This window comes from Dipteris shenzhenensis, chromosome 31 (assembly GCF_047967505.1).
Source record: "Dipteris shenzhenensis isolate YYH24624 ecotype China chromosome 31, Dip_SZ_1.0, whole genome shotgun sequence".
Classification (NCBI taxonomy): Eukaryota; Viridiplantae; Streptophyta; class Polypodiopsida; order Gleicheniales; family Dipteridaceae; genus Dipteris; species Dipteris shenzhenensis.
In genome coordinates this window covers 10,517,104-10,541,329 of record NC_141626.1, presented here as the reverse complement: position 1 = coordinate 10,541,329, position 24,226 = coordinate 10,517,104, and the positions used below count along the sequence as shown (strand labels likewise).

The 24,226-nt window shown below is 40.8% G+C and overlaps 1 protein-coding gene across 3 annotated transcripts in view; it reads left to right on the top strand.

Annotated features, from left to right (window-relative positions):
• Positions 1-22,214, top strand: part of LOC147881012 (uncharacterized) — a 53,706-nt gene extending 31,492 nt beyond the window's left edge. For 2 of the 3 annotated variants that reach the window (XM_087370007.1, XM_087370006.1), the window contains 4 exons: positions 7,202-7,254; positions 7,553-7,656; positions 7,762-7,854; positions 22,021-22,214. In XM_087370007.1, the coding sequence (XP_087226133.1) occupies positions 7,202-7,254; positions 7,553-7,656; positions 7,762-7,835 (231 nt within the window). In that variant the 3' untranslated portion in view covers positions 7,836-7,854; positions 22,021-22,214. The remainder of the gene's footprint in view (positions 1-7,201; positions 7,255-7,552; positions 7,657-7,761; positions 7,855-22,020) is intronic. The other variant, XM_087370008.1, reaches the window with a different exon arrangement.
• Positions 22,215-24,226: the final 2,012 nt, after the last annotated feature.

Genomic DNA, 24,226 nt, shown 5'->3' with positions numbered 1-24,226 from the left:
TGAGAAGGATGAAATGGCTGACAAAACCTATGGAATTGAAGAACTGGGTCTGATGAATGGGCGTAGCTAGGCATAGGCGGTGCTCACCCGCAGGGCATTTCTTTCAGCATTGTTGTCTTGGGGGGGGTAAAGTTAGAAACGAATACACACTCATCTGACTGAAATCCTGTGAATCTCAGATGTGCACCTAAAATTTCACGCCATAAACTGTTAGCAAAATCTGTGTTGTATCCAGTCGAGTTCTGGGGTGTCGGCAGAGTCAAAATAGCAGCATCATTAAATCTAGGAGAAACATAGATGATCTGTAGTTGCACATGTACTCACCCGGCACATGGTTCGTGTACTCGTCAATCTTTAGACCACCGTCTTGTTTCGGCTCTTGAATGTTGACATGACTTTGAAACAAGTATGTTGGCTCTATATCTAAAATCCTTGGCTGAAACGAATGATTGTTGACCAGATACGGTGAGGATGAACAACTCTTGGACAAGATTATAAATTTACACCTCGGTTCAAATCACAAGGTTGGGCCATGTCCGTCCATGTACAAAATTTCGGGCATGCCTGTGTGACCAACACAAACGCATACCCCGGTGTAAAAGGGGAAGCTGCACACACAGTGCTTCATGAAGCACCGAGTCTACTATCGAATTATATAGGCAAGATTGGTCTTCAGCAAACGTGTTGGAGGTTTGTGCTGTCACGTACTCGATGCATTTGGACAAATCCATGAAGGGTAGTCGAAATTTCGATGGAAATAGATAATGAAGATTATGTAGACAGAAGGGAAAGCTCGCCACTCTCATCATGGTTGTTCTCAAGCTGTAGGAGAACCAAGGCACAAATTGATACACTTGCTCATTTTTATCGAACAAAATGATCCAAGGAGTACTGATAGTTGCATGTCGAAATCCTCAGGAGGATGTAGCAGAACATGAATTCAATGGGTAGATATGATCACGACAATGCTAAGTTACAGTCGATATGATCACGACCACTATCCCAAGCATGAGATGATCCGCACATTTATGATGAGATGTTTTCATTCTTTTGGGCAGATCACGAGGTGATCAAAGGATTGAGCTCAGGACGTTCGACCTAGAGCTGACTGCTGGTGGTATGATCTCACTGTAATGTTGAGGTGCTGGTGATATCATCTCGCTATAGTGCCTACATAGCCTGTGGCCTACCACTGGTTGCACACTAGTCTTGTTGAAGAAGAGGATTTGCAATGTACTTCGTGTTCCTCTTGCTGAAGAATTGGATCCACTCACGTCCTTTTGTTTATTGGCCAATGGTTAGAATTATGGTTATGGATACTACGGCACTATCTTTAGAGGCCATTTTGGAGACATGAGTAGGATTTCGTTTTGCTGATAATGCATATTGCTGGACTACTTTTGTAAGAAATCCTATATTTAGAAAATGTGTTAAGGAACAGAAAGGAGACTGAAATAGCATAGAACAATGAATATTTGTATTGCTTGAGTGTCTGTAGTATCTGTAGTGTGTCATCCATACAATTGGGCCTCTCTTATATAAAGAGTGAAGAGTCACACATGAAAACGTGTGTACTCCAAAGTGTATGTGCATGAAGAGGTGTATACCCCTTGTGAAGGGTGTGACCCTTGATGAGAGGGTACATTACAATAGGAGTGTCTCTTCAATAGAATGTCTCTTGTGAAGGGTTGTGCCTCATAGGAAGTGTCCCGTCGAAAGGGCATACCCTTCCACAAGTGTCCATTCATCAAACCATCCATAAGTCTAGATATAGAGAAAGGAATACGTCACAGATCGTGACATCCCCTCCCACTCAAAATAAGACTCTGGTGGAGATAATGAACTGATGCAGAAAATATCACGGTAAATTCTGAAAATACTGCTGTAAAATGTCAGGGTACTGCTGTAAGTCGTCATTTGATTGCCAAGTAGCGTCGGAGTCGTCCAGATCTTACCAAAGAACAAGGAATTCCGTGATAAGTCGATGTCGAGTCTCTCGCGATGGTCCTCAATACGCTCAGGAATAAGAACATAATCGTCTTCGATTTCTGGGACATAATCACCTGCAGGAGGAACTGCTTCATCGCCCGGATCGTCAAGAAAAATTCACCTTTAAGTTACAAATTGGAATTACCACCATCATGGGGTAAAATCCATCCAACATTTCATATTTTTTGGCTAAAGACGTACATTCGTCATCAAATTGCCAAGTAGTGTCGGAGTCGTCCAGATCTTGCCAAAGAACAAGGAATTCCGTGATAAGTCGATGTCGAGTCTCTCGCTGTCGATGGTCCTGAATACGCTCAGGAATAAGGAGAACATAATCGTCTTCGATTTTTGGGACATAATCACCTGCAAGAGGAACTGCTTCATCGCCTGGATCGTCAAGAAAAATTCACCTTTAAGTTACAAATTGGAATTACCACCATCATGGGGTAAAATCCATCCAACATTTCATATTTCTTGGCTAAAGACGTACATTCTAGGCAGGGAACTTCGGGGTCACCACGAGTCCCGGTTCGGTACCCAACGGTTCACGGTTTATACAATGGTATGGAGAACACACATGGCCCTCACCGTTCCCCACTCACTTTCACGTGCCCTCAACCCGTCCCACGTTTTGCTTTCCTGTGCGTGCGCTTCAGCGTGCACCACAAGATCACAACACACAAGATGGCATGATGACGTTACTGGCAAGATGGTACTAGATGGAGTGCCAAACGGTCGCTAGAACACGCTTGATTGCAATAGAGAGTATATACAAGCAAGAGGGAGCATAAACGGCCGCTGACGTTTTCCTCATCCAAATCAACATAGCATGAGAGAGCACTATCCTCCATATAGTAGTGGCTGGCCGCTAGGCACCGCGGCGCCTCCTTCGCCCAAAAAACGCTCCGAACACTCACGGCAGGTCAACCCTAACGTTGACTTTCTTATACGGAACTGCCTAGAATGTACGTCTTTAGCCAAGAAATATGAAATGTTGGATGGATTTTACCCCATGATGGTGGTAATTCCAATTTGTAACTTAAAGGTGAATTTTTCTTGACGATTCGGACGATGAAGCAGTTCCTCCTGCAGGTGATTATATCCCAGAAATCGAAGACGATTATGTTCTCCTTATTCCTGAGCGTATTCAGGACCATCGACAGCGAGAGACTCGACATCGACTTATCACGGAATTCCTTGTTCTTTGGCAAGATCTGGACGACTCCGACGCTACTTGGCAATCTGATGACGACTTACAGCAGTACCCTGACATTTTACAGCAGTATTTTCAGAATTTACCGTGATATTTTCTGCATCAGTTCATTATCTCCACCAGGGTCTTATTTTGAGTGGGAGGGGATGTCACGATCTGTGACGTATTCCTTTCTCTATATCTAGACTTATGGATGGTTTGATGAATGGACACTTGTGGAAGGGTATGCCCTTTCGACGGGACACTTCCTATGAGGCACAACCCTTCCACAAGTGTCCATTCATCAAACCATCCATAAGTCTAGATATAGAGAAAGGAATATGTCACAGATCGTGACAACTTTATTAGTGTCTCAAGTGCAGCCGGATTGGCCATCTGGCCAAGCCTGGCCCATGCTTTGCTGACTGAGCTCCTCCTTCAAAAGAGGGGGATGGAGGATGGCTGCCACCACCTCTCTGTATGCCCAGCCCCCCCTAGGCCAATGGAGCTTCAACAATCTCATGGAACTCACGGGGAAGTCAAAGTCATGTTTTGTAGGGAATTGGGGATTGTGATATTGGGTCTACGTATAAATCAATGTTAAATCATGAAACCAAGCAAAGAAGAAGAAATTAATTAGGGTGAGCTTGGAGAGTTTTGTAATAGACCCACGAATTTATGGAGTATTCATGGATTTTTTTTCTATGCATAGTATGTTTACTAACCACACGTATGAGTTTCTTTATGTGAGTTCTTCTAACAAGAATTTACACCCTAGCCTGTTTTGTTCTATCACAATCCTATGCATAAATCATCAGCGATTCAGTGCGAACCACTTATCATGGATGATCACCATGCATGCTATCTTTTGTATAGCTCTGCCATCTCGAGTAAGATCTTGTCACCTTCAATGTGATCTTTGTCATCTTCAGTATGACTTATCTTCTCTATGATATTTTCTTATTGTTGCTAGTATAGGCTTATTTTTATTATCTTCAGTTGCCGTACCGTACCATCTACAATGTGATGATGGATCTTAAGTATCTATGATACTCATGTCAAGTGAGATGTTGGAAGCTAGTGCAAGGGGTGGACTTCACATTCTTGAAGTTACGAGTCTATTTACTATTTCTTACCGGATCACTATCCACCTGATATTAAATTACCAACATGCCGTATGGGACCGATGACACTTTGCACATCCACAAAGAGTTTTTTAACACCCTTAGGTCCATAGTACCCCTTATTCCTAACACCTTTAGACTGGTGTCGAGGTGAGCCTTGGTGTGTGGGCAATGATGCTTGGCTTAATGAGGACAGGTCAATATCACATAGTGTTTAAACGTGAGGCGAATGTGATCTTCAGAACCCGAAATCCATGTGTGTAGTAATGAATAACTTGATCACTCAAACGTTGGAGCTTTTGCAAGACGAGCAGGCTGGAAATCATATCGCGACTGTAATTGGGTTAGAACATGGAAAGAGAAGAGCCTCAAGTAGAAGAAAAAGGTCTAAAAGTAGAAAGCCAATTAAAGCTACAAAGCTGAAAAGCTAAAAAGATAAGAGTAGAATGATAGATAGCAATGAGCAAAATTGACATGAGAGTGGTACTTCATGATCATAACATTAGTTGAAAGTAGTAAAGTCTTCATTTTCATCAGAAGACACTGGCTCATCCACTTGTTCTCCCACAAAGCCTGCACATTCCATCTTGTCACATCCTCCACATTGCATGCCTGTTGTTTTGTATTATGCTTCTCCTAAACATTCAAAGTATTTCTCCAAACCCGCGTAGTCTTCAGGTAATCTGCCAAGGAGCACTTCTTGTTCATACTGCTGTCCTGCACCATTGCTGCTGCATAAGGGACCGTGCATTTTTGAGCAGCATAGCCAACTTCCCATGCTGCATATGCAGAGAAAAAAAATCACCTTCTTTGCATCTTCAATTCCTACTCCAAACATGTCATCTAAGCACTCCATTTCTTTTTATCTGTTAATGCAATACCCCACGTGCTGAATGGATTGTTCTTTAAGCTCCTTTGCAGGATTGCAAGAGCTCTTTTGTTGTGTATGTCTCATTGTGAACCATTTTGACTTGTCCTGTGCAGCTGCCAATCATCTTCTGTGCTCCAGAAACCACAGTCTAGCAGTTTCTTTCCATCATTTGGACACAGGTCCATACCTGCCATGCACGAGAGTTTTGGCTTTTTAATTTGTTAAGATTGATTTGGGAAACTCACAGTCTTTAGAGTCCTCCACATTTGTGATTTTGGAAAACCGTGTGAGCTGCCTCCTACTGTGCTTGACAAGCTGTTGATGAAGGCGTGGCAATAGAAAAATCACCAAATATACACTGAGCACAACTCTGAGAACACAGCATTTGTCTTGGCTTTCTTTAATACAATCTCACTGCAATTAGCTTTGATTATCTTATGACAACCAAAAAGCAATGATCACAAACCACAGGAGAACATGCACTGCGTGTATAGACTCGGAGAGGCAGCACTCCTATACATCCGACGTGAATGACACGATACAATGATACCATAGGCGACACTGCCTTTGAAGTCTTAGAGGCTTCACACACCATCTATCTAAATGTTAGTATGGCCTCTTAACACATGCTAATCCACCATGCATGGCTCTTAACACTTCTAAAAGACACTGCTAAGGCTCATTTCTCGTGGCTACTGATGGAGTTACGTCTTCACATTGATGGCTGTGGCAATTTACTGTGTCATAGTTTATATTTTTACTTTTGGTAATGCATAGAATGTGGCTCCGTTGCGGAAGCCTTCAGCAACAAGATATAAATTCTAGCTTTTTGCCAAATATGTTAGAAATAGGAGGAAGGGATAGGTGGGATTTAAGGGCTTACATATGTTTTCAAACTATGAATTGACAGGCAATGCCTTATGTGGGAGCAGGTAGTGGGGGCTTGGTCATTGGAAGGTTGGATGGCAGATTGGAAATGATGCAAATAAGTTTCTTTAAGGGCCTTAAAACTATTTTAAAACTATGCGTTGACAGGCAATGCATCCTGTGGGAAGCAGGTATGGGAAACTTGGTTGTCAGAAGTTGGGTGACAGCTTGATCAGATTGCAGCGTGCCACAGAAAACAAGGACATGAAAGAGAGCTTTGATGGCATTTGATAGTTTGGTAATTCGGTGTACTCAGAATAGGAATCAAGGAATGAGAAGGTCTCTGCGGCCAAAAACAGAGGTGGAGGATATTAAGAGGAGATCCTAATCATAAGCAGAGATGAAGAATTGGTTGATGAGGTCAAGCATTCTTGTGGGCCAAGACCATTGTCAAATCATCCTATAAGCCTCAGCAAAAGTAGAAGATGTACAGGCAAACTGAGGCTTCGAAAAATACTCATATGTTAGGTGAAGGCATATCTTTTAGAAGCCTCCGAGTCACATTTACAAAATTTAGAATTCCCTATGAGGCTGACTTGTTGAAGGTTGTGGTTCTCGTTTTCAATATAGAGAAAGGAGAGTGATGAGGGTGAGTTGATAGAGGGAGTAATGATGAGGAGAATAGTATGCCTTCTTGTTGGTAATTGCGTGCATACGGAGAGGGTGTCATGGCTGCAATTGTAAAGTACCGAGTCCTGATGGAGGTTGAAGGAGTTGAGGGGGACTTGGAGGAGAGGGTAGGCTTAGTCCATAATTGGTTGCCTGTAGAACCCCCTAGCTGAACCTAACCCCCGGGTTAGGTTGGGGGTTTAGCCCAACTCGGGGTTAGGGTTATTTTGCTGTTTGAAGAAACTGGGGGGGGGGGGTTGTTGTTGACGACGAGACTGGGGGGGCTGGCGGCTACTGGTTGTTGGGGGCTTCTGGTTGCTGGCTGTGATGGCTAGTAGCAGGCGCTAATGGCTGGCAAAGCTGAGGCGACGCGACGCGATGACGGGCTGAAGGGCTGAAGCGACGGTCGAAGAGAGAGAGAGAGAGAGAGAGAGAGAGGGAGAGAGAGAGAAGAAGAAGAAATTTTACGAGTCTAAATTGGTCATCCAGGCAGGAGTCGATGCTCTTCGTGAAGACACTTTTGGCAGACTTTCAATGACGAGGTATTTTTTGTTCTTTGCATTGATTCTTGGTTATCTGGGAATGGCTTATATGCTGTGATGGCATTGGACTTCAGCACATTGACCATGTTATCGACCACAGGCTAAAAGGGTTTAACATGGGTGTGATAAGATATGTGAAGGCTTGCATTTTTTATCAGATAAGGGGCAGAGATTTGCATAGGCTTTTGAGTATAAGGAATTACATATCATTGAATGTTTGCTTTCCCTTCCCTATTGTCACTTTTGCACCTTTACAAAGACACATGTTGCTTGTCTTCAAAATTTTGGTTTTGGACAGACATGGACTACTTCAAAGAAACAACATGGTATACACAGCTTGCTTAACTCGAGGGCTTCCATTGGTTATAACCATGGGTGGTGGATATTCTAGGCCATCTGAAGGTTGGATATCTTGCAGCCTGCAGTGTGTGGAGTCTCTTTTTGCACACGATGACTTGTATATTATCCACGGTTCAGGGTTCTAATCTGTCCCATGTTTTTTTACAGCGTCTATCGAAGCACACGCTGATGTCTACAGGTCAGCAGCTTTGCGATATGGTGCTAATCGTACCTTGTCCTAGAGCCCTGGAGTCTAGAAAGGTACTCATCTATTACCAGCTAAGTTTGAAGACTCTTCCCATGTGGTTTGTTGGGTTGTCTAATAGATCTCTTGAAGTGCATGGTGCTGCAAGTTGTCTACATCTTGGCTTTCAAATGAAACTTGGTCAGTTCTTCAAGATATCGTGTATCATTCTTTTCATTTTGAGGAATGAAAATTTTAATACTTTTCGTCGTTGTCTATATGAGCAAACAATTCAGTTACTCTTGTCCACTCCTAGACATTGTGGTTCTCTTCTATGCACACACAATAAACACACATGCATGCATATGCACATGTGCATGTGCACGGGCGTGCGCACATGCATCCCCCTCACACATTATGGAATGCACATATGGACATGTACATGTGCATTGGCGTGCGCACATGCATCCCCCCCCCACACATTATGGAATGCATATATGTATGTATGCATTTCTGAGTGTATGTATGTGAATAAAAAGTTAAATAGAAGCTTCCAATGTAAAGTGATGGACATAGTTTTTTTTTGGGCAGAAAAAGTTTGTAATATATTATATCAACAAAGATATGGTCAATACATAGTCTTTAGAGTAGAAAAGCCAATCCCCATGGGGAGAAGTTACATCAGCAAAACACTTCTGGCAGATATTCAAGAACTTGGAAACTTTTGAGCTTATCACAACAGCAGACTTAAAAGGAGGGTTCCTCTGTATCATCATCAGTAGAGTAGTTAGAGTAGCTGAAATTCATATCAGATGAGTCACCAGTATTATCAGAGTCATCAGAGGCAGCAGCATGAGCTTTACTAAGGAAAATTAATTCCTTCTTCACAGTTGGAGCTTGGAACTGCTTAAGAAAACAAGTAAAGTCAGCAGGGATTTCAAAGGGGGTAGTGTTATCCATCCCAAAGCATCTTTGTACATGGTCTTGAAGATCAGTATTAAAGAGGGCAGCATCAGATCTAAATTGAGTTATCAGCTCTGCAATTTTTCTTTGTTCTTGTGCATCCAATCGAGAAAAAGTATATCATCATGAAAATCAAGTTGGTTAAATTAAAAATTGTTTCTTGCTGTCCAAATAAACCGCAGTGCATGTGCTTTGATGGGAGCCCATATCTCCTACTTTATCTTTGATGAGTCCCCTAACATAATGGCTTTCCAATTAATGGGCTCTCATGTTTCATATTGTACTATTTTTCAAACCTTTCTAGCAATAGGACAGGCAACAAAGAGGTGGAAGACATCTTTCTCTGAAGAAGGACATCACATGCACTTGCCATTTCTCTTCCCAATTCTAAGTCCTCTACTGTTAGTCCCAATAGCTTTGTGCATTATTAACCAAAGCAGGGCATACATTTTATCAGGGATTGAGCATGACCAAATGCAACAGAATCTGAATTTTCATTTGTCCCTACAATCCTGCAACTTCCATCTAGTATTAAGGACAATGAACATATCCCCTATGTCCCTGGATGGGATAGGAATAGGGAAGAAGGAAGTACTCTCAATCCAACTGAACTCTTTGTCGTAGACCTAAAAATTTTCACCTTTCCATTGGTGATTACCCTCCCAGAGGTGAATTCTGTTCATGATCAAAGCCTGGTTCTAATTATTTAACTTGAATTCCTTCCAAATCTCAATCCAAGTTTTCCATTTGAACTTAACTCTGCTCCATAGCTGACCTCAACACTGTGGTCCTTTCTTGAAGAGCTCAGAAGCCATATCAAACTCTTCATTAGAGAGAAAAGCCTCCTTAAAGGTAACAGAGACCCAGATTGAATCTAGTGACATAAAAGCCTCTTTGCCAGAGAAAGCAATTTGGCTTTTAATTCCTTAAAAGGTTGTCCATAGAGAATGTCAAAGCTGATTGCCTTTGGCTTTGCAAGGCTCATGATTACATATGGCTGATAGCATGGGATAGTTTTTCCACTTAGGAGCTCTTAGAGGTCTTAAAGAGCTTACATTCCTAAGAAGGAGTTGAGTCCCATCCTCTTGAGGATGGAGAATTGCTTTAATTATTCAAGTTAAGGATAACTTCAAAGAAGCTTGTTCTATATCAACCACCCCTAGGCCTCCTTTCTGCTTGGGTTTGATACAAAACTCCCATCTGATCTTGGCTATCTTGCCCCCCGAAGGAAGGACCTGCAAATTCTGATGAACTTGTCAAGTCCTGTTTTAGAAGGGGACCAAGAGGTGAGGTAGAAAATGACAATTGGGTAGATGCAATGATTAAGAACCATTCTCCTCCCAGCTAGACTGGCCTGGAAACCTCTCCATTTTTCAATCTTATTCTGAAATTTGTTCAAAAACCAATCCCATCTCTGCTTGAGGGAGATGTCAAAGTCCATAGGGATATCCAATAATCTGAACACAGTACCATGTTTGATTCTCTGGCAATCCATTTCCTCCAAGACAACCTGCTTATCACCTTTGAGAGTTGCATACCCAGTTTTGGAATGATTGATTCTAAATCCAGAAGCTTTACAAAAAGTATCTAAGCACTCCATAGCTTTTTTCATATCAAGTGTCTTATTCCTGAGGGTTAAATTTGTATCATCAGCAAATTGTTGGCATATAAGGTGTTTGCCAGAAGGTAACTCAATGCCTTTTAAATTTCCATCTTGGCTTTGATGTTGAAGAAGCCATCCTAGAGAGTATGCAGCAATCGCAAAGAGTAAGGGAGCAATAGGACAACCCTGTCTTATAGATCTTTTGAAAAAGAAGGGTTGACTCATGATAGCATTGACATAGACCTTGGCTGATGCATTAGTGAGAAGAAGTTTGATTTAGGAGATGAACAAGGAGCCAAGACCCATATCAAAACGTGTCTGAATGATGAAATCCCACTTCAATCTATCATATGCTCTTGTTTTGGCAAGACTTCAAAATTTTGAGGGTTATTCTTTCTAATTTATTTGTGTTTATGTTTTGAAGTTATTTTCACGACTAAGCAAAGCAAGATGTAAGCAAGTTGTCAAGGGGAAATGAGGTTTGTCCTTTTGTGTGATTGGTTTGAATTAGGCCAAGATGATATTGTTGGTGCAATTCATATTGACTCCTAAACAACGACGATCTAGGCTAAAGCTTCCCTTTTTTTGTGCTATCCGTATAATTTGGCTTTCTTGGATGTTTTGACATTTATGATATTGAAAATGGTTCTAGCGGAGTAACGAGGTGATACGTAGTGATAAGGAGTGTGATTCTCAAAAAAAAGGGAGGGCTTTGTGGTTGTCAACATAAGTTCTTCAAGCACAACTTTATGAATCAATGGAATTGTGATTGTCAACGAATTGTGAGGGCGTTGTAGTCATCAAGAGTAGCATTTTGATCGGGAGATTGTTGTGGTTATCAATAGTGGCATTTTCATCATCAAATCTTTGGGAGGGCATTATGGTTGCCAATAATTATGGAGTGCATTATTAGAATGCCTTACAATAGAACAAATAATTATGAATAATTCTCTATTCATAGACAAGAAATCATATATAGATTTTGGGTCCAAGTTATTTACTATTGACGTTGAAAATCCTAACTTTTCTAGTATTGTTTATACAATTTGATGCAATGTTGTTGTGTTTTAGACGCAAATTTTATTAGGTTGGATAAAGTGCTTGACAAAAATATATGCTGTTAGGTGTAAGCATTATTGGGTTGACAAAAAGTAGTGTCTGGGAGATTGCTATTAGGGATTTGGCCAAAGCATAGGTGGACCAATATAATTGTGACATAATGGTGCTTGAAAAGCACTACAAGCATTGTTCTTAGAAATAAAAATGTTACATATAATAATAGTGGTAGGTTTTTTCTATAAAAGCGTATCCACCCATCATGCTTACACCTTGTTATGAAAGTTGACTTGATAGAAAAAGTTGAATGCAATTAACAATTAGATGTCCTCATTACTTATCGCCGTGAAGGTTCCATAGATCTCTACCTTTGGCCTAATTTTATAGTGGTATATGATGTGTAGAGCCTCTTACATCATGTATTGAGAAGACAGAGAACGATGCAAGATTGGTTCACATGAACATCAATATGGCAAATGGACATAGTGGCCGTATTTAACAAGGCTTAGCTCAAAGTGACAAGAAAGGAGGACCATAGCCTTGACAAGGCTTCAAACTCAAAGGATAAAATTAGCATGCATCGAGACAAAAATTGGAATACAGTTCATATTTTCTTCTTTTGGGGTGGTTACTTTGTAAACATCTGAGATTGTAGGTTCATTCAGGGAAGGTATTTTTCAGTTTAGGGGACTTACATGCCATGTATAGATAAGAGGGTTTAAAAAAACCTTATCCAATATAAATATGCTATGTACATGTAAGGAGGTGAATTTTCAAATTCAAAATTATAACATTCATACATATAGTAGAGGGACAAACAATTATACAAAAGGGGGGAAAGTTAAATAGTGTATTTTAAATGTGCTTGCTCGCATGGGTTCTTATATAGTGATTGCCTCAGGTTTCTATTACATGCTTGAATTTCGTGATAGCAAGATGATCCAAGGATGATGACGATAATAAATCTCAATGGACAATCTTCCCTAGTCGTAATGCTAGGCTGATGATGTTCATTAACAATCCTGATACTTTGATGCTTTCTTAAACTACGAACAATGGCAATGTCATTCGTTTCCCTTGGTACAAGACTAGTCCCATGCAATTATGTGCATGCACACAAGCACACACCCGCTCGACACACACATCAATGACAAAAAACGTTTCATATTTTCAAAAATAACGTATTCGGCACAAACGATTTTTGTGCTAGAGGATGTAAATTCGACCAAGATGATGGGACCATCTTGGCTCAAACTACTTACATCGCGCGAGAGTCTTACATCTAGTCTCAGGGTGTAAGAGAGAGATCCCGTGCTAGCCCTCGTGCTCCCACGTTGCAGCTGCTTGTTTCTCCCTCAGTTTGATGTCCTCGAGGTTCCGTTTGACACCCCTGTTGTGTTTGTACGCTCTGTCGAAAAGTTTAATTTTTTTCGTACAGTCAAAAATTCGTACAGCTAGGGAAAATCCGTACAGTTTTGCCCGTATAGTCTGAAAAATTCGTACAGTCCGTACTGTCGGGAAAATTCGTAAATTTTGCTGTCATTCTTTTTTTCGTACTGTCAAAAATCCGTACGATTTTGTCCGTACAGCCTAGAAAAATCTGTACAATTTTGTACCTGCTGTGCTTTCCTCCTTGTAAAGCGATGTTGCTTCCAAGCCTTTTCCTTAACTCAAATGGTGGATATCCTATGAGAAAACCTTTCACAAAGACAAGTCGGTTTTCAACAAGAAACAAAAATAGGTGATGGATTCAGATGATTCCCTTCATGACTCTGTTGAGGCTCAGCTTGTTTATGAGGTTATGCATGAAGGGTTTGAAGACACCCGCAAAGGTTGGAAAGATTCACTTCCCACCATTGGCATTATGGTGGAAGTGGATGATATCTTTGATCCAGTTAATGAGTATGCAAAGCATGCCATTATAATTTTCTTCCCAGGATGGATGCCTGCTACAGCAGATGTTGGGAATTAGTTGACCCGAACCGAGGATGGTTCTTATGTTGCTTGTCTTCTCTTCTACCTAAAATTGCAGCTTTCCTCGGTAAGGTGATATGTCCACCGCGACGCAATGGAAATTCGAATCGCTTTTGCATTTTGTGGGATACGGATCATCCCACTCCAGCTTCATATTCGGTACCTGTGAATAATGTTTCCATGGGGAGTGCCTTTTACAAGCTGAAGTGGGGGCTGTTTACAGGTGCAATTTAGACACATGGCTTCACAATGCCCTTCGCGAGCTCCACGGATGCCATTGCAAGCTGAAATGGTTCAGCCTTTGAATAAGAATGCAAATGTCTCTTCTGTGGTAAAAAACAAAGGGGTCAAGCAGTTTTTCTCTGTTCAAGACAAAGGCAAAGGCCCGGCTGTCTCAAATGGTAATGTGCCTTTGTTCTCTCCACCTCAGGGGAAGGGGCAAAAAATTTTGACTGATGGATAGTAAACTCCTCACACAGTGATCTCCACCAGGTGACCTTTGCCTTCTTGGACTTGGAGTGGTGCGTCCTCTCATGGGAAAACACCTGCTGAAAACTTTGGTGTTGGCTTGATCTGGGCTACTGTGACTGCAAATCAGACCTTGTTTCCTGAAGAAGAAGTTGCTGCACTTTTGTCCTCTCCTTAGGTTGATGCTTCATCCCAGGGCAGAGGCCCGGACATTGAGGTGGAAATGCAGAGGTAGATAGCCTGTTAGTTGTTGTACATACCTGTCCCATAACTGTAAATATGCTTGATCATCTGAAGTGTGTTACTCTTAATGTATATGAAATGTGTGATGTTCGCAAATGGAAACTGGTTTGGATGTATATCAGGCAATTAAAGCCTGATATAGTTACTTTGCAAGAGCATAATCAGCATATGCATGTTGGTTAGATAGGCCATTTTGCTAGTTATGATATCTTTTATGCTAGAGAGCAGTCCTTTTCTGGTGTGGCTTTTTTGGTAAAGCACGACCTTCAACTTGTTGTGGCTCTCAATGATTGCCATGGTAGATGGATTATTGTTTTGGGGCGTTCATGATGTAAAACCCCATATAGCACGTGCATTCAAGGGCTATTTAAGAAACCCCTTACCTATGGGCCTTGTTCAAGGGGAAATTTTTGAATTTGCATCGGTTTATGCCCCCCAATCTTCTTGTGATAGAGCTTTGATTTGGGTTGCCATGCATACTTATCCATGGCGACAACATGCCTTCATTTGTGGTGACTTTAATAATGCCCCTCAATCGAGTGACAACACCTCAGGCCACTCATATGTTGGCTTTGAAACACAGGCATGTTCTGATTTTTTGCTTCAGTTGCGCTTGGTTGATCTCTAGAAGGAATTATAGCCCATGCTTCCGAGCTATACCTTTCAGCATAATGCTCAATCTTCTTATCGGGCACGCTTGGACAGATGGTATCAGATTGATCCACAGCATTGTGATGCCTTTACTTGTCAAATTGGGGTTGATCATGCTTTCACACATTTGGATCATGCTCCTCTTTGGTTGAGACTTTCCTTACATGAATTTCCCACTGACAGATTGCCTTGCCGAAGGCTTTTGCTGATTAGTAATAGTTATCTGGAGCATGTTGACTTTAAAGCCTTGGTCTCTGTCGGGCACGCTTGTACATATGGTATCAGATTGATCCACAGCATTGTGATGCCTTTACTTACCAAATTGGGGTTGATCATGCTTTCACACATTTGGATCATGCTCCTCTTTGGTTGAGGCTTTCCTTACATGAATTTCCCACTGACAGATTACCTTGCCGAAGGCTTGTCTGATTAATAATAGTTATCTGGAGCATGTTGACTTTAAAGCCTTGGTCTCTGATGCTATTCAGCCTCTCTCTCGTCAAATACACATTGGTTTGGATTATGCATGGCAGGCTTTTGTTGCTCGAATGCAAGCAGTTATTCGAGATTATGGCAAATCCTATATGCAAGCCACAAGGAAGACTGTAGCACATGCCAAATTTACTTGTCAGAGTTTGACTGAGCTTGCTCATCTTTGCCCTTTGTCTTCAGAGGAAAGTATGCTCTTATGTCAGACTCAATTCTCTCTTCAATCCAATGATCGCAGAAAGCTTGCTAAATGGAAAACTCGATCCAGACAACGGGCATTTTTGGATAAAGGCTGCTCTTTCAAGCAATTTTTTAAGAGTTTACACTACAAAAGACAGGTTGTCAATATTTGTCGGATCCGGATGCTTGATAGCTCTTAGTCAACATCTCGTTCAGAGCTTGCTGATTTATGTGTGCAGCATTCTCCACTCATTTTGGGCATGTGGATACTCTTTCTCCTCGGGTCGTGTTTGCACGTCAGCTTCTTTTGCGGCATATTCATCCAATTCTGTGTGATGCTCAGGCTTTGGAACTTGAACATCCCTTCACTGAAAGGGAATTGTCTGATGCACTGAGATCCTGTGGTAGATGGGAATCTCTAGGATGGGATGGTCTCATTGTTGAATCTTTTCTTGCATTCTGGGATCTTCTTAAATTCACCTTGCTGCAAATGATAAATACAGCATGGCAAAATTAGCAGATGCCTGTGTCATGGAAAAAGGGTCTTCTCAAACTGATTCCAAAAAAGCAGCTATGTGATTCATTTGGTGATTAGAGGCCAATCATGCTCATGCCAATCATTTACAAGATCATTGCCAAAATGGTGGTTGATCGGATTAAAGGTTATTTGCATGATGGGTTGCATCTCTCCCAATATGGCTTTGTTCCACGTTGCCATATCACAGATAACATTGCCAATGCTTATATTGGGATTGAATATGTCAAATACAAGCAGCAGGATGTTCTACTCTTGAAGGTAGATATTGCAAAAGCCTTTGACACAATTTAATGGGATTTCATCTCGCAAACTATGCGAGCTTTGGGGTTTGGACAAAAAAGCAGCAGGTTATTTACTGGCTTTACAGAGACAGCAATGTGGCTTGCATACTTTCTTGGGATATCTTTAATGAGTGGACTCTTTTTTGTTCAGTCCGCCAGGGATGCTCTCTCAGTGCTTTACTTTATGCCATTGCTACTCATTTTATGTTGCAATATACTGATCATCTTGTGGCTTCAGGATCACTTCATGGCTTGGAATTGGATGCTAATCGCAGCATGGTTGCTCAAGCTTATGCTGATGATTCTTTCTTTACCCTGAAGAATAAGCCCCATGATCTTGGTGCCTTGATGCAAGCCCTCTCTGTTTATGGTTTGGCAGCTGGTCTTTATGTTAATTTTCAGAAGTCTAAGCTGCATTCTTTGCATTCCAAAGGCTGGCATAGTCTATTATGGCCCGGGGATATCATTACACCCACTTAGTTTGTTCGTCATCTTGGTTATCCTTTGGGGTGGGAACTCACTCGCCGACAACAAACTGATTGGGTTTTGGCTAAGCTTTGAAAAAAGCTTGAGTATTGGAAACTGGCAACCTGGCCTTTGCACGTTCGTCTTCGAATAGTGCAGTCCATCCTTGTGGCATATATTCAATTTTACTTGCCATTAATCATGTTCGCCAAGGTAGATCTTACATCTTTCATGTCTGTCTTTATGGAAATCTTATGGCGATCCAAACATGGTAGAAAAAGTCTCAGGTTGCTTTCGATGCATCACATTTGTTCTCCCAAGATGCATGGTGGATTGAACATCACGGATATTCATGTGCATATTCTTGCCCATAGGGGAAAAATGTTGCTGCAATTTCTGCAAGGTGATCAGCCTTAGGCTCTTATGATTAGGACTCTGGTCACTCATATCAGTATTTCTGTGTTTGATCATTGGCAACTCAATCACTGGGATTTCTTTTTTTGCTGCACTGATGGCACTTTGCCTAGCTGTCCTTTTGTCTCCCGCTTACTTCTTGACTGGAAGCATGTTCTTTCTCATCTGGAATGGAATGGATGACAATCTTTGCTTGGGAATTCTTTGAGAGCTGAAAGCATTCACTGGTCGAACGTCTTTCAGCCTCCCTTGGCTTTCAGGAACCTCGACATTCCTACTTTGTCTCGTTTAAAGGCATTACCTCGTTTGTTGATGTTATAGATGATGCTGGTACTGTGCTCCCCTTTTCTCTAGCAGCCACTACATATGGATTGGGATCTCATTATCGTGGCGACAAATTACTTCTATGCTTTCGTCTTTTGTTCCGATTCCTCCTTTGGAACTCCAGGACCGCAGCTGGAAGATTAAACTTTGACTTCTTCAGGGTCCTCTTCTTGTCCTTTGAGGCTATATCAGATTACTGTACCTACATTGTATAAAATCCTTTTGGCTCAACCTTGGGTTTCAGAGAGAGGTGATTTTGTTTGGCGAATGCATCGGCCAGCCAAGTGGTGCAGGAAAAGATTACAGCAACTTTGGGCCTATAATGTACCGCTTCGGCAACATGTTTTCTTTTGGCGAGTTCTTTTGGGAGTGTTTCCATCTGGATAGCTATTAGCTGAGGTAGTCGATCAAGCGAGCGATGTCGAGCGAGCATGACCAAATAAGCGAGCGAGAAAAAGCGAGCAAAGCAAGATTGGTTGGGCTACCAACACATAATCTAATTGTATGTATGTATGTAATCATTAATAAAGATTTGTAGTGCTTCCTCAACATTGAACATGATTATAAACATAATATTGCAAGTGCACATTAGTAATAGTGTTTTATATTCGATGAGATGAGCTTAAATAGAAATACTTTGGCTATCAACAATAGGTACTATATAGTTGAAGTGCATCACTTGAGAAAAACATAACCTCACTATATGTATGTACTGATCGTTAATAACGCTTTATAGTATCATCATAATTTTGAAGATGATTATAGCATAAGCTTGTAAGTCTACATTAGTGATAGTTTTATTTATTTTCATGAGATGAGCTTGCATAGAAATGCTTTAGCTACCAATAATTAGTATATAGTTGAAGTGCATCATTTAATAAAAACTTCAACATCGAACATTATCATAACATGTTATTGAAAGTCTACCTTGGTAAAAGTGTTCTATATATTTTCATCAGAAGAGCTTGCATAGAAAACAGTTGATTGTTTTTGTCCCAATATATAGATAGAGTTCTAACATGCTTCTATTACGAGCGGACTTGCTCTAAATTTGGTGCAAGAAATTGGCAAAAATTTCATTAAATTCACATTTTGATGCATGAAGTCTTACTAAATGGTGCAAAAGGTCATGATAATCATCTAAATCGTGCCTTGCCATTTGTTTTGATATGTAACATGACTCCATTTGGATTTGTAAATCAAAAGATACAAGATGTCAAAATTCTCCTTTTGGGCCAAAAGAGGGAGCGCATTAAGGCGTTGCCTATTTTGGCCCAACCCAAAAGATCTCTCATCTTTTGGGCCAAAACAACGTGTTAACGCGCTCCCGTCTAACATATGCGGACTCCTGTAAATTTTATTTTACCTCTTTGTATTGAAAATTTCACTTTTTGAACCGACTCCCCAAGAAAATAAACCCCTCTGTTTTGAAGACACATGTTATTTATGTATTCCATAATGAACTCCCTGGGAAAAATACTACTATATTTTCGCAATATTGTGAACTAAAAAAAATTCATATACAATGTTTTGCATGTAATTCACAAATAAAAAGAGAAAGAAGTGTTATAAGTGGTGGTGTTAAGACCTAGTATGAAGAAAAATGGAAAATATTCCCATAAAGTCTACTAGTCCCAAGAGAAGCATAAAAGCTATGGCTCTTGCTTTCATTCTTTTTTATTGAATCCTCATACTTGATTTATTACTTATAGTAGTCATTCTTATATATTTTTGCTTTCATTCTTTGTCACTGGCTCGTCAAATTTTCATTCCTCGTACTAGTCATTATTATATACTTTTGCTTTTATTCTTTGTCATTGGCTTCTCAAAATTTCCTTCTTATACTAGTCATTCTTACATATTTTGATATAATAGAGAATGATTTAATTGCTAGTTTAAATATGCCATTTGTGTACATGAGAGGATTTTAGAATAATTATATAGTGCACTTAATATTTGCATAGGTATGAAGGGGTAAAATTTAAAAAAAAATGCGATAACTCACATGTACTTATGTGTTTGAAAGAGTGGCCTCCTCACGACTACATACATATACATATATGTATATGTATATGTGTAAAAGACACATACACAAACACACACCTCCCCTTGGGGACCCTTGCGATTGGATCTACATATTAGATTAGGTTTTGATAGATGCATTGGGAGGTAACCATTTCGGTTTGCCATTTCCATTGAGATCCACCTTAGTTATGGAGGATAAAATACAGGGTGATGCGCACAACATTGGACCACCATCAAGAAGTAAAAGTGAAGTTTTTTGAAAGAAAAGGAGAGTAAATTCCTCCTCACATATTTTTATTTAGCTTTACCTTGCTTGAACCACATGGAAATGGGACCATGTACCTTGGATTCCTTGTGCCCTCTATAATCATTAGGGAGTGGAGTTAGATGAGGGACCCCCATGAAGTACATTAAAGTGAGAAAATCCACGTTCCACATGGATACTTAGTTAGTGGGATATCCCTGCATCACTTGGTCATGAAGAGGAGTAATAGAGGGATAATGGAAGGATGCACTTACCCATAGGGACCACTAAGGACCACTTTGTCCACATCCTTCACATGTTAATAGTTGATAGTGAAGAATGTGGGAAGGACATACCATGAGGACCACATCTTGAGATATGGACAGAGCAGGGAGCTGCAGTCCATTCACACTAGCTGGGGAGCTCCAACACGGAGGAGGTCGAGGGACACATGAAGACCCAAAGGCTCTACTCAACTCAAGGAATGGCCACACATCTCAAGAAGCTCACAAGAAACAATGGGAAGCAGTGTTATCGAGGTTGGAAGGCTGGAGCAACAGATACTCTCAATTGGGAACAAGCATAGCGCGAGATACAAAGGCCCCAACCAGGTAAGTCCTGACAATATTTGTAGTTTAAGCCAAGCTCGAAACCCTGCAGCTTCCATACTAGATTTCTTTCCCAAAGGGAAGCATTTGGTGGTTACCCGATAGCAATAGAGCATACCATGCTCTACTACATTGCGCTAAGGAGCGGGGGGTGCCCCCCAAAAAACTCCACGTACTTTCTGAACAGAGTCTTGCAATTGCTCTATGGAGCACGCCTTTACAGTCCGCTCCCTTCAGTTACCAGATGATCTCTAGTGAGCAGAAGTGGTCGGAATGGGCCTGGTATTCCTCTACAAGAGACTAGCTACGGGAATGCGTTGAGCCAACTTGGCCATGAGCACATCAAGTGCCAGGGGAATGTGTGTACTTCTCTAGGTAGACAATCTAAACCTAGTAGACGATTGCTTACTTCTCTGGCTTGCCGCGGGATAGCTTGTTACTTTGGGTTGAGAGCAGGCGCAGGTCAGTGTGCTATGAGATATGGCTGGCACACAAATAGTTCATTCTAATGTGAATGGCTAGGCACTGAAGGTGCTCATGACAACTAGAATGGGCCGTGAGTTCCACTACATTTGTAGGATATTGAGCCTGACTTCACTATGTTCTGTATGATATTGAGCTGGAGATAGATAGGAAGGTTACTGAATAGCGCACTGCTGTATGTTTGAGGTGGTTACTGAATGGTAGACAACGCTCGCTTCTACCCCAATTTTTGTTGATTAGGCACTTGATTTACGTATGCTTCTGCTCAATTGTTCAGAACCCCTAGCGTTGGAAAAAAGAGGACTAGCTAGACCTTTCATTATACTAAATTTTAGCGGACACCACGCATACTCTTATGCTATAGATAGTCCCGTAATATCTTTCTTGGCTACGGGTATACATAATTTGATTGGTGGGGGAGGATCAAGCTTAAAGGCAACACGATGGCTGTCCAGAAATTTCCGTCTCTACTAGAGAAGGCTGTGATAATAACAACTTTCAGCTGTTTTGTAAAGAGTATAACTTTTGTTACAAATGTCTGATCGATATGCTTTCAAAATGAAAATTATAGCTGGTGTAAAGATCTGCAACTTCTCAGTTAAGTCAGGATGCGATTCATTATGTATCGAAAGATATGCAGGTTGCAATATGGCTGTCCACAAGTCTCTGTCACTACTTGAGAAGGGAGTCCTTTGTAAAACTGATTACCATTTGGGTTTTTTTGGGTCTTTCTATACTCTTCCTAATAGTTTGGGCTCTGATCGTCTTGGCACGAGGATATTTGGGCAGAATTGGAATGAAATAGTGCAAGTATGTCCGACTGTCCAACATAGGCTAACTGCAGTGATTTACTGGTTGTAATAACGGCAACTATTAGTTGTTTTGCGAGGGTATAACTTTTTCTACAAATGTTTGATTGATTTGCTTCCAAAAGGAAAATTTTATCTTGTCCAAAGACCTCCAACTTCTTAGTTCAAGTCAAAATGCGATTCCTTATGTATTCGAAGCTATGCAACTTGCAATATGGCTATCCACAAGTTTTCATCACTACTTGAGAAGGGAGTCCTTTGTAAAATTGATTACCTTTTGCTTACTTTTGGGTCTTTCTATACCTTGTCCTTTAATTAAACATGCTAAGGTTTGAATTTTGTTTATCTAGATGGTGTGACATGGATAAAAATTGTGCGCCAGCTTTGAAGCCTGGCTAACTTTTGTCTTGTTGTGATGGTGCCAGGTGAGTTGGCACACCTCTCCATCAGATTTGCAAGTAGAGTCTTGGGCATTGTATTGCGAATAAAGATGTTGGCAACCTTGAAGAATACACTTGGGAGACTTATGATGAGAGATATAGTACTCTTGACCCTATCATGCACACTTACATAAAAATACTTGGTGGCAATGAGAACTGGAAATTGAACTACCTTGTAACTTGTTGAATTTGGAAACTATGTTATGGTTTTTTCCATTGGTGAAATTGATAAGGAGTTGTTCTATTGGATTCGATTAGAAATGCAGATAGAATTTATTCTCTTGGATTCTCGATTAGAAATGCAGCTAGAGTAATCAGATGGAATTCTTTTTGCTTGGTGATTCTCTTTGATGCACCCTTAAGAATTAACATAAATATAAATATAGTCATGATGAAACAATGGCTGCGAGGGGCCTTTCGAAGTTCTGACTAAGAATGTGGATTAGTGGAGATTTAGATTCATTGAAATAGTAGGTTTCTCAGATCCTAACAAAGGTAAGGGAGTTATGGATCGGATGCGGCTCGCCACCACAAACAGTAAAGGGAAGGAGACCTATCGTCAAATACAATATGAAGCGGACTCATTTTTATAGATGCTTGAAGGGCGTAGTGAATGATACAGAGTCAGATGTGCAGGACTTGAAGACCATGGTTGCAAGATATAGGGACTTGCATAGTGTTCCGTGAGGAGTCAATCTTTCATATTATCTTGGATTTCTGTAAAGCATATGAAGCAGAAAAGATATCCTACGAAGCACCAAAGCATGCGGAAGGTCAGAAGAAGACAAAAATATAGCAACTGTCTATTGTTTGGTGGAGACCATTATGGTATGTTCCAGATGAAATAATGAAGGATGTATGTCAATAGTTGCTTGATGGTGACTGCTTCTTTGGGAAGAAGAGCAAGCAGAGTCACTTGGATGAAGTTGTCACCAGAATGGTCAGAAGCGAAGCTGCTTTATCGACAATAACGATTTTATTAAATTCAGATCAACAGTTGGTTGGCAAAGTTGCTAATGTGGATAAGCAAAGAGTCATTGTCTTGGTCAAATGATTGACAAGTTATGGTCCAAAAAGTGGGTGTGTTCATTAGATGCAGATGAAACTTCAACAAAGGATGCCAGAGGAAAGATGCCAACGATTTTAGAGAAAGAGTATGCAGAGATCAAGAAGAATACCTTGGCACTAAACTTGCAAAGTACAGTAGTAGCAGTTGGCTCAACCTTCCGCTTCTCTTATGACATCCTCTTATCAAAGGAGGATACAAAATCTGTACGCGTCAATGGCATTGATACAGAGCACTTCATGGCAATGAGCGGTGATGCTTAGGATAAGCCATGTATGTTTATCCTAGATGAGTTGCAAGACTTTGGAGTGGCGGGGATAGTTGACCTTGTAAAGTTTATCATACATGGTCCTTTGGAAGACAAGAAAAGATCATTGCTGGTCATGTTCGTGTCAGAAGCGCAAAGGGATCCCCTCTTTACCATTTTGACATCAATTCGATATCCACTTACAAAAATCTTTCATGATGTAGTGTTACGCTCTAGCTTGATCATGCTAGAAGACACCGATATTCAAGTCTTGAATCCATACTTGATTTGCTTCTTAAATAGGAGTGGCGGTCCTTTAATTCAACTTCCTGTAAACCCTATGGAGCTGTATTACAAAAAGGAAGAAAAGCCTACACTAGACGCATCAATGGTGGACTCTCAAAAGCCAAAGTACCGTGACTTGATAGATGAGATGGTATCCCACCTATTGAATGATGGATGATGGATGGTAGCATTATATCGAATGGGTTTTATAGCTGAAAAACTGCTATGCCGAGGTATTAATGTAAATATCATTAGTACCCCCCATCAAATACAATATTTTGATGCACTTTACACTTGTACTACGATCTTTGAAGATTAAAGTTTTGAAGAAGAGAGAGGAGACAAAGAAGGTGACTTAGAGGCTGACGACACTAATGCAAGTAATGAGGAGGTGGACAACTCTTCATCTAGTGGGGAGCACCTGCTTGAACTATGCACGAAGAGGAAGAGTGATTAAGTATCAGAGCGAGCAAAGGAGGTTCTGCTTGTCATATGAGAGGGCCAGAGGCAAGAAGTAGTCCACTACGTCAAAGGAAAAGGGAAGGCTACAGAAGTGGAAAGTGTGAAGAAATTAAAACCCCGTAAGCCATCCA